The sequence below is a fragment of the Telopea speciosissima genome, chromosome 1 (assembly GCF_018873765.1).
Source record: "Telopea speciosissima isolate NSW1024214 ecotype Mountain lineage chromosome 1, Tspe_v1, whole genome shotgun sequence".
Taxonomy (NCBI): Eukaryota; Viridiplantae; Streptophyta; class Magnoliopsida; order Proteales; family Proteaceae; genus Telopea; species Telopea speciosissima.
This window is the reverse complement of record NC_057916.1, coordinates 13403296-13415193: the sequence shown is the minus strand read 5'-3', so window position 1 is coordinate 13415193 and position 11898 is coordinate 13403296. Positions and strand designations below refer to the sequence as shown.

General features: G+C 38.2%; 1 protein-coding gene across 1 annotated transcript; it reads right to left on the bottom strand.

Moving 5' to 3' along the window:
- Window positions 1-2919: 2919 nt before the first annotated feature.
- Window positions 2920-8627, bottom strand: LOC122660535 (subtilisin-like protease SBT4.15). Its single transcript, XM_043855929.1, has 12 exons — window positions 8624-8627; window positions 7853-7980; window positions 7615-7703; window positions 7350-7447; window positions 7074-7217; window positions 6873-6978; window positions 6245-6755; window positions 6046-6152; window positions 5135-5359; window positions 4933-5044; window positions 4444-4661; window positions 2920-3466 (listed from the first exon to the last, which is right to left on the bottom strand). The coding sequence occupies exons 1-12, from the start codon at window positions 8625-8627 to the stop codon at window positions 2920-2922; spliced, it is 2289 nt and encodes a 762-aa protein (XP_043711864.1).
- Between the last annotated feature and the right edge of the window lie 3271 nt (window positions 8628-11898).

Here is an 11898-nt window from a genome sequence, read left to right as displayed (position 1 = left end):
TCAAGTTTTATGATATGTACGACTTAAGTATGTTACCTCCCTCTATATACCTCTTAGAGACCCAATGACAACTCAAATCAAGTTCTCTGTGGTCACGTATTCAAGAGCACATTTGGTTCCTCCCAACCTCCGGGAAAGTTTATTCCTGATTCAGCCAATAGTTAATCAAACAAACATTATCAGGTTTTATTTCTCGTCAGAAACTATAGAACAGAGAATTGAGTAACTGAAATCCGTTCCAGCTCCAACTTCACCTTCTTTCGATCAAAGGTTGAACCTTTGTGAAAGTTTTCTTCTGTATTCAAGTTCCTCCCTCTTGCCATTTCCCATTTCTTGGCCCAGCAGAAACAGATTAAGATTTGAGAATTTGAAACCAATTAATAATCAGTTTGATTTTGATACCATGTCCGTCACATCTTGAATCGAAATTGAACCAAATTTATTAATTGCAACCAAACCAATTGACACCCTTAGACCTAGTAGGCATAGCTGTCTTGTAGGGGATGTCCTACTCTTCTTTGATGAGTATAGACTCTTGTACATCTGGGAAAAAAAAATATGGCTGGAGCATGAATGGATGTTGGAAGAATGCTGCCCTGGTCGCATGGAGGCGTGGCCTCAACACCAGTTTGGGGGCCAATGGGGGAAATGCAAAGACATCCATGATCCCACAGGAGGGGAACGGAGGTCATTTCGCCCCCTTGTGTGAGGGTGTAGGTAATGTGACCAGGCAGCTTTCTTTTTCTTTTTTTTTTATTCAAAATATTTATTCTTCGTTTGCATAGGCATTTTTATTGTTATCTTTCTTTTTAAATGGATTGAAATTTAGATATCTTTCCTCTTGCCAAAAAGGTTTATCTTGTCTAAAATTTTTGCGAAAAAGAATTGGATGGGGGGAGCGTGAGTGCGTGATGCCTGCAACCAGGACAGAGGGGGCAAAATATCCACTCGACCTCCTATGTGTGGTGGAAAAGCTCTACCTATTGATACCTCGCTATGTGCTCTCATTGGCCATGCATGCATGTAGGGGCACCTCCCCCATAGGAAATATTTCCCCAATTGGCTTATGTCCATACGAAAGGAACAACTAAGGTTTTTTGGTAAATGCAGAGAAATATAACAACCCAGAATATTAATCAGCGGAGAGTCATGGGAAAACCTAGAATTTGAATTTGAGTGGAACCTTTAAAAAATGCGTTTTTTTTATTATCAAATATACGGATATATACGGTATAAGAAATATTTTTGAACTAAACGTTCAGTTGCGCATTTAATACACGTATAATGTGTGAACTTACTAACTAAGGTTGAGATGCTAAATGTCGAATAGAGTTTGGTACGTGTAGATGTGTGGACTTGACAAGTTGGATTGATGATGGTTTCTGTACTTTTGTCTGAATCAAACGATTTAAAAGTTAATTGCTATGAAAATCAGGGGCTGTATTGGTCAACAAGAGTTGTTTCTATTGTCGATCTCACTCAATTGAAACAAAATCTTCTATATTAAAGGAAAATGAACTTATTTTCATACCAAATTTTAGTATGACTAAGCAATATATTCTACAGTATCAACAAATTTTGGGGGTTCAAATATCCATGTTTCACTTCATTTATTTAGAGGGGATAAACATGTCTACTGGAGACACACACACATACATGCACACGCTCAGACATAGAGAGAAGTGTACGCATGTACATCACACATACACACACTACTTTGAGAAGAGAAAGGAGCACATATTGACTCAGTGGAGGTTGACTACCCCTTTTAATTATAGGGTTTTCTTAGTGATACCGTTTAAGGTTTCAAATAATTTGCAACCATACTTTTTTATGCTTGTAGTATAACATGTTTCCCCCCCCCCCTCCCCCCCAATAAAGCTAAACTCTATCATTTCACATGTGTATTCGAAAATTTTGCAAGACAATAACAACTTTTTGATAATGAAATAACAAGTCACTTTTAAATTATTTTTTAAAACTCTTTTATACCCTTAACTTAAAGAACTTGGAATAAGATAAGCAACAATTAAAAGAAAGTGATAGTCCTTTATTTATAGAAGGGATAAACACATCTAGTGAAGACACCTCTCCCGTTCACATACGTAGAGGTACAAGACACGCCTTGCGCCTTTAGGTATACAAGTATACCTCTTCGAACATTTTTTTTGGATGAAAGTGTAATCACACAAATCACACACCAATCCCAAAAAGTTAACCAACTTTTAGAAATACCTCTTCGAACATTGAGAGTGAAAAAGGGTAGTGTAGCATTTTTTCCATTGACAACTCCAACCATAACATATAAACCAATCTCTACCCTAGTGGGAGACAATAACCAAACCCAAAAAGAAAAGAGAGATATTTTGAATCTTTTTATTTTAAAATCCATTTTAGAACCAATAGGCAGTCTTGAATGGAGATGTCGAAGAGGGGAGATTGGGTGATGAACATATATCTAAGTATATATTTAGCTTTTTTTTTGGCTAAATTAGTGTAAATTTGTATTTTTATTTTCAAAGAGAAACTACAAGCTAGCTAGGAAGAAACATTACTTTAAGAAATAGTTTCATGCTGCATCCATTCTCCAATTGAAACTGGCCTGTTATTAGTGCCTTTGAACAGTTAGAATGGCCAAATCATTCCTCTATTCTATGAAAATAGGCATTAGGCTGTATCCTAGGACTAATCAGTTCTAAATTTTTGGAGCAATATATGATTTTTATCAAAATGGATAGAAGAAGTTGTATAAATGGAGAAAAAGAAACACTATATAGAATGGTTGATGAAAGCAAAAAATGAGAGATTTAAAGCTTTTACTTACCCCTAATAAAGAATGAAAATAAAAATCAAACTAATAATGGATTTGGGAGCTTTCCTTTAATTAATTTTTAGAATTGCTATCTTTTTTTTCCTTTATTACCCCCAATATTTAGCATCAGGCCTATAAACCAAAATGGGACTTCTGACCTTGTGCCATTTATCATTCCACTCCAGTGATGCCTCCAAAACTCTTGTGTCATTACCCTTAAGAACAGCTCCCTTCATCACAACCTTGAAGGTTTTCTTCTCCTGAAGAGATTTGAAGATCAAAGTGTTTGGGATCACTTTGACATTGAGACCAGGTGGTGTCTTCACTGTTGCCTTATACACTGAATTAGGAAACCCTACATTGGTCACTGTTCTTTTAAACACAGCTGAAATATGCTTATTGTTCTCAAGGTTGAGATTCATGGAAGGATAGTTAAGCCCATCATAACCCTCTTCAATTTTCCCTTTGCATGACAAGTCTTTGGTCCCAGAGAGCAAACCAAGGGTTGTCTCATTGTAGCCTTCCTTGCATAAGTAGCTTATATAGGAATTTAGGTCAAGGTCGTAGATCAAACCAGGCTGAACCGCTCGTACTGGGTCAATCTGACCTGCCCCATAACCCAAACCATCAAGATGAAGTAAGCCCCCCTGAGGACTTGGATTCATTTCTCTTGCTGCAAATTAAATAATGATAAAAGAGTTGTCATTAGACACTGAAGACCAACAATTTTTTTAAAAATACATTATTAATTTGGAATGAAATTTTGCTGTCATCTGGGTTTCAGAAATGTTCCTGCTACCCTGTTCACAGCCAAAGAAATGAAATCTAAAAGGGTATTTTGGGAATACTAAAACCTAAGAGGGTATTTGTGAACCCAAAGGGGAAGTGAATTATTCGATTTCTTTGGTTGCAAGAGCCCAGGTAGCAGGAACATTCTTTCAATTTAGGGAATTTTAACCCCAAGGGACAGCACAGTTGGCAAGGGACAAGGCCTAAGGAAGCTGAAGGTCCTGAGTTCGACAATGCCTCCTCCTTGGGGCCACCCGCCTGAGAGGAAACTCCCTAGTGAACATGGGGCCCCCAGTATCTCCCGGTTCGTGTGTGTTGTGGGGTCGTGCACGAGCCCTAGGGGATTTTCATCCTCTCAAGTGCGGTGCATTGGATTTTTAAAGGTGCACAAGTGAGGTACCAATACAGATCTTCTACGGCGCCTTGCCCGTAGCGGCCTGTGCAGTCCAGACAGAGTACCGCGCACAATGTCCGCCTTACCCCTGCTCAGGCAAGGCGCTAAGGCAGGGATAAGGCGGACATTACATGCGGCACTCTGTCTGGGCTGCACAGGCCGCTACGGGTAGGGCGCCGTAGAAGATCACGATCCAGTGAGGTACATCATCTGATGCACTTTAAAGGTGCATTGGGCGGTGCACCACACTTGAGAGGATAAAAATTCCAACCTGGGTAGCGGCAAATTTTTTTCCATTTAATGAATTTGAGGTATCTATTTTCATGGTTGTAATAGGACAACTTAACCGTTGTGCCAAGGCTCGCCCACTGGGCTAAATTGTTCTTAACCAGACATTTCTTGTAGGGTTAAGACATGCGCATGAATAAGAATTGGTAAATGCACAAACTCACCGGTGGTAATGAGGGCGGACTTGATTGCGGCCGGTGACCAGTGAGGACGGAAGGTCTTGATATATGTAGCAACAGCAGCAACATGAGGGCAAGACATTGATGTACCAGATATTATGTTATAATGGTAATGGCGTTTATCATCGTCAGAACCTGTTGGAGTAGCTAACATAGTCCATGAAGCTAGTATGTCCACCCCTGGTGCACTTATATCCGGCTACATACATCAAAACTTACATCAATAATGAACCATTTCTTTATTATTCTTTGAAAGAGAGAGAGAGGGATCTGACTCCTCTATTTTCGCCTGCCCGCCGGTACTGCCATGCGCCCCCACACACAAGCGCGGTGGAAAGTATCACTTTACCCCCGCCCAGGAAGGGGTAAGGCGGCACATTCTGCCTTGTTTGTGTGTGGGGTGCACATGGCAGTAGGGACAGGCGGAAGTAGAGAAATCGAATTGGAGAGAGAATGTGTGTGTGTGTTACCTTGAGGAGACTTCTAGAGATCGTATCAGGTCCACGAGATGAGAAGGAAGCTAAAAATGGAGATGCAGGTTGTCTTTGTACATAACTCTTGTATATAACGGCAAGTGGGTTTCTGCAAGAAGTTAACTCCAAAGGGTAAAGGGGTGAGAATTTGGTTAAGTGATGAGGAATGAAGGCAATATTGGTCGATCAATATATATACCTGGTAGTGTTAATGTATCGATCAATCAGGGCATCAAGATTTGCATCAACATAGACTGTCGGTGTAGCAAAGTCATAAGCAGTGTCGATAAGTGTATCGTTGGAAACTGCTGCGTTGATGAATCCAGCAGTGTGCAATCCTGATACAGAGTATGGATCAGCCATGTAGCAATACACAATCTTTCCCTTCACCTTGCTTGCATCCAATGTTCCAACATCACAAAACCTATATATACATATTGGAAGAAATAATTAATCCAGTGTTAAGTATTTGACCGATACGTCAAAAGCTCCAGAGCTGATGGAACGTGTTAAATCAATTAAGCCCTTTAACCCATCCCATACTAGCTAGGCTGGTCCAATCTAGCGCCCATACACTAGATCGAGCCCCATTAGGCACATAACAAACCACTACGCTTCTGCAGCCGTTGTCGAAGGATTCTACCTGACAGCAGATAGCCTTTTCTTGATAGCTTTCACTCTACTCCAAGTAGCCCTTTTTGTGACTCGAACCCGTGACGTGGTGCCTGGCTCTAATACCAAATGTTATATACTTGACCGATATGTCAAAAGCTCTAAAGCTGATGGAACACGTTAAATCAATTAAGCCTTTAACCTATCCCATACTAGGCTGGCCCAATCTAGCGTCCATACATAGATCTGACTCCCCCCTCCAGCTGTGGCGGGAGCTGGAGGATCCAACCCAACCAAAACAGGGGCGTTTAGTCATTTCACAGGAGGCCCGCCTGTGAAATGACCCAAACACCCTTGTTTTGACTGGACTGCATCCTCCAGCTCCTACCACGACTGAAGGAGAGCCGAATTACCCATACACTAGATCGAACCCCATTGGGCACATGGAACATCCAGCCATGCTTAAGGTATGTTCGCTTGAATATTATTCAGTTTTACCTTGCGTTTAAATATTTATCATGAAAACTGGCATTCCTCGCAAGGGTTCCACTGATTAGAGGGTAAGATGTCTTTTCTGGTGAAAATGTATTAATTGAAATATATCCCTGCAATCATAAAATTCAAATTCAAATTAATCAAAACCATAAATTAAATTAACAAACACTTGCAAGAGAGAGGGAAAGAGAGGGAGGCTTACGGAGGCCATCAAACCATTGCCCAACTTCATATAAGTCTTGAAGCGACGATCAATGGTGTTAGCAGCAACGGTCATGATCCAAGGAGCAGCATTAGTGACAGACATTTCATCGGGTCCCTCATTTCCAGCTGAACAAGCAGTGAAGATTCCCTTTCTCATCGCATGGAAGGTACCAATGGCAATTGCATCTTTGTAATATAAGTCAGGTTGTCCACCAAGGGACATAGAGATCACGTCCACCCCATCATCAATGGCATCATCCAACGCAGCTAAGATTTCCAGATCAGAGCATAATTCACCCCAGCACACCTTGTAAATGGCAAGACGTGCTGATGGTACACCCCCTCTTGCTATCCCTTCAGCCATCCCATAGTAATTGGCACCGGAGATCGGGTTTCCGGCCACCGTCGACGCCGTATGTGTCCCGTGACCATTTCTATCTTCTGGTGATAATGGATCTGTTATGTTCAATGTTGGGTCTAGGTTATAGTACCTTGCACCTATCACCTTACTGCTCACATTATATTACAAAGTAATTAATTAATAGTCTTAATTAGGGTTGGATTTAGGTCTTTAATTTGCATTAGGGTAACAAATTGAAAGAGAGAGAAAGAGAGAGAAAGAGTACTTGTTGCAGCCAGGGAAATTAGGTCCTGTTTGGCATTTACCCTTCCATTTTGTTGGGGGAGGTCCAAAACCTTCATCATTGAAACTCTCAGACTGCATATAAATTCCTAAAAAATATATATATGAATTAAAAAGAGGGGAACTTTTTAATAAAATTTAATAATTTGAAATTTATAAAGGATTAATTAAGCTTAATTAGTACCTGAATCTAATATACCCACAATGACATTACTCTCCCTCAAATGGTTCCTCTTCACAGTCATAGGCATCCCTATAAAGTCCCAGGAACTTGTGGTGTGAAGTTTCTTTATTTTGCTTAGAAACACAGACACTACCCCCTCCTTGTCTGCAATTTACAGAGTTAATAAATATACATTAAGCATTCAAAATTCAAACATTAATTTAACACAATAAAACTAATTAACAAAATAAACCCTTCATGATATGATTTAAAACAACTCAGACATATTCTAGGTACCCTTCAATTGCTCTGCTTCATGAGGCAATAACATTGCGGCGAACGCATTGAAGCTCTTCCCGTAGCTATGTATTCTTGATTCTCTCGCAATTTGCTCGCTAACAAAGGTAAACAACATTATAACAATGAAGACAATAAGGTTAACTTGCATGATATGCATTCTAGGTCGATTTTGTATTATTAGGCAATAAAAACAACTATTGTTATCATCCAGGAATGCGAAATTGACTTATATTAATGCATACCAAATGCTACCGACACTTACTCTCCAATCGCATTAATAAGGAGATTGTGATGATCATCCACAGCAGGAATTCCGGTCTCCGGTGCATCTCCCATGTATACAATATATGTCTGTTCATGAAATGAGGAAGAATTAACAATAAATCCAACTGCATATATATATATATATATATATATATTCTACCAATCACCAATGAAAAATCATACAAAAATAAGGAAATTAAATGATACTAAAAAAGAATATCAAGAAGAAAAAAAACCTTTCTTTCATTATCAGATCCATCTGTTCTATGAGTAGTTGTGGTGTTATGAGATCCAACTGATCTATGAAACGAAGATGGGGATTCATGAGTAGTTAAAGTTTTTACACCATGAGCCAGAGTAGTAGCTGATTCAAGAAGAAAGAAAATACTAAAAATTAAAATAATGGAGACCCTCATATTTTCTCTTCTTGCTTCTTATAAACTTTGAAATCAATTAATTAAGAAGAAGCTCTTGCTTTCTTCTTATTAACTTTGAGAATGAAGAAGAAGAAAAGCATTCATAATTTATAGAAAGTAGAGTCAACTAATAAGTGGTCCTACTGTATCTCTCGTGGCTTTTCAATTAAACAGAACTAACAAGAACAAGTAAATTGGCCTATTAACTTAAACTGAATTAACAAAAACTTAAATCTTGAGAGGAATTAACCTCTTGGCATATGACACGTTGTGATCTTTTAAACCTCTTCTACCAAAAAAGAGATGTAAATTTTACCGATTTGCAAAGATTTCGTGTTCTCCAGCTAGAAAGGAGGCAAGAATATTGATAAGCGAGAGCTCTTAATAATAAAAAGCAAGTTAATATTACAAGAAAAGTAAGTCAAACTTACTTGTTTTGTAATATTTTTTTTTATCTTAGTGGATTTAGGTAAAAAAAAAAATTTCCATCGATTCAGGGATGGTGAAGCAGTCCTTCTTTCTCTACAGGATAAATAGGGACCTCCATTAAATTTGTCCACCTTGTGCCACCTCGGTTAATATTGAGCAAACCCATCTATTGTATGGTTTATAGCCAACCCAGTTCAGTCCACCTTGGTATATAATATCAATCCATCTTAGTCGATTGGCCGACCATTCTGGGAGTTTGTATCGATAGGAATTTTTTTCCTCTCAGGTTCGCTGCCCGGTACGGTTGTCTGGTTCCTCTCATAGGGGGCGGAAATGACAACTTAATCTCACTCGGGCAGTGTGTTCGGGCAGGGGGTTAGGTCTTCATTTCTGGCCCCCTATGAGAGGAACCGGACAACTGTACCGAGCAGGAACCTGAGAGGATAATGATCCAGCCATGATTAATTAACACATCAATTAAAAGTTATTTGGACCTAGCTAGTTTCTCTTAACACATGGTGATTTGAGGATTGGATTTTTTGGAAGAGCATGGTTTTAGGAATCGGTTGCGGATCCGGGGAATCGCCTGATTTCATATCGGTATTGGTAGTCCCTAATCATGATCTAAGAGCAATCTCGTATCGGTGGATCAGTACCGACCAAGGGTAAAAAAGAAAAAAATATATATATACTTTAAATTGAACCAGGAGTAAATCTGTCTGTCTAGATCATCAGTTGATCCAGAACAGTATCGAATCAACATCAACCAATACATGTAGCCAATTCCTAAAACTGTGGGGACGAATGATGAGTATCATCCAATCACATGTCAAATAAAATTTTATTTTAATTTTTTACTGCCATATTTTATGGCTTTCCAATGCTTCGAAACTAAGCGTGTCAATTGAGACAGTTCTCGATTTTCAGGACGAGTCCATACTAGTACCAAAAGTGTCAATCCTAGAACCATCCTATTTAGTTAATAAGGCCAAACTTAGAGGTCCTAGTCATATTCCCAACGTACTATTGACGGGACACGATGGTATTGGTTCTAGGAGGCACTACCAAAAGGGTGAACTTTAATGATCACTGATAAGATGGTTCCATTATTATTGTTGTGAATCTTTTCACTGTCATGAAATCGAAGGTATGTAACTTAGAATACGAATATCATGGTTTTACCTCTTCAAACTTCTAAGATCACATATTCACATGTAAGTTTCTCAAAATGACACCTAAGATTTTTTTTTTGTCTTATGACAACTAAGAATTAACAATGACAAAATAAACACATATCCATATATGGTTTTAGTATCAAATACATCAAACTAAAGCCATAAAACTTAAATGCAAGAACATGAAATATACCCTTTGAAATTGTATTGGCAGTTTTGATTCCATTCGGTACCTAAGAGGTATTTTGATATTGACACCGTTAGGAATCCCATCCCACAACAATCCTATCCCATTTATTATTCGATATAAAAATTAAACTCCAATATCATCTCATTTATTAATGGGACAATCTGATACAAGATTTTAAAGGGATAGTTCTGAGACGACTCCCGGTTCTGATCCCAAATTGAAACCCTTATTTGAAACTAAGCATGAACCTTGCATATGAATGTCACTTGATTCAAATATAATAATGAAATGGCATTGATATAATTTAATATAAAACCATAAACGCATTGTGTTTCAAGTTGAAAATTGACTTCTAAGATCGCTTTGAAGTTGGCCCAGCCTATAATTTTGTGGACTGCACTGTATGGCGCATGCATTAATATGAGTCTAAAAATCAAGACGTAGTTGGGCTGGGGCCTGCCTGGATTTGCCACCGCTGATGGGCCGTGGGCTTTTATTTCCGTTCAGATATTAATATGGGATTATGAGAGAAGAGTTTCTTTGGAAGCAAGAGGGTAAGATTGCGTACATTGGATTTTTTCAGACCTTTCTAAACGCGGGAGCCTTGTGCACTGAATATAGCCTTTTATGAGCGAAGAGCCCTCAGAAGCGCGCAATGGTGACTGTAAGTACTTCAAAATAGGATCAAAACACATCAACAATTCAGAACTTAGAACAAAATGTTACATAATTTTTATTGTTTTTTTTGGGTATATATATAAGATCATGACAAAGCTTCAACTGGGAAATGATCTATAGATGAAAGAGAACCAATCTCAGAGTTCTCTGAGTCTTGAGATTGGGAGAGAGAGAGAAAATTAGAGAAAAATGCCAAAGGATTGTAAGTTGCCCTAATGGTATACAAATATCACAGCTTAAGAGAATGGAGAAGTAGTAATCCAATCGTCTTCGTCACCACCGCTGCCATCGTCACTCGAAGCTCCGGAGTCCATTTATGACACCGCCGAAGAGATACCGACTTGAATGAAGGAGGGTGTGGGCTTCCAATTCCACCATAGACAAGAAATCGAGCTCAGAGAGAGCCAGAGATAGAAAGGATGGTGAAGGGGTTTGGAGTAGAAGGGAAGTGGGGTTTGGATTTTGAAGGAGAGATGGGGAAGGATCTTCTCAGTATATGCTTCTGAATAGAACTTTCTTTCTTTTACTCTTTGCCCAGTAATGCCCACTCCCTATCTATCTATCTTTCCATCCTTTCCATTGCCTTTTTCTGATAATTAATTTTTTTTTTTTTGTTGAAAGTACACTTGGCAATTTTGGAATCTTCCCAAATTTGGTATCTTCCTTTTTCTACTTTACTGGATCTTTTCTGTTTGAGTTTAAAACTTGGAGAACTCTTCTTATTTACTGAAACCCTGTCTTAATTTGCCTTGTCTAGGACTCTACTCTTTAACACATAGAAAGTTTGTGTAACCTGACTTTTTAACCCCATTAGTGTGAAGTAGTAGTATGTGGTGTGTATGGAAACCCATTGGTAGGTCTAGGACAGTCTTGGAGGTCTTGAGTTCAAGTCTTTTGGTTCACATCTTCGTTCCTCCCATACAAGGGTGTCAATTGAGAATTAAAATCGAAATTAGTCATTTAAAATCGAATTGAAGAAAATCGGTTTGGTTTTGATTTCCAAAGTTGAAATCTTTTTGATGTTCATTTCGGTTTCGATGTCTAAAACTTTTAAATCAAATTGAAATTATTTATTTTCAAATCAAATAAGGAATCGTATAAAATTATATTCTTTTTAAAATTTTTAATCAAATATAGATGATAAATTCTTTTCTATTATAGTGTTTTGAAAAAAGTTTGGTTGATTGTAAAAAATAAGGGGTTTTTTATTGGTGAAGATGTAAAAATGTTGGCAAAAACATTAAAATAGGACTTAAATTGAATATGAAACTAAATTAAAACCCACTAAGAAGCTGAATACAAAACCGCAATCGAACCGAATAGAATCGATTCAATTTTAGTTTTGAAAATGTATTCCTATTCTCAATTTGGTTCGATTTTAGTTTCTATATTTT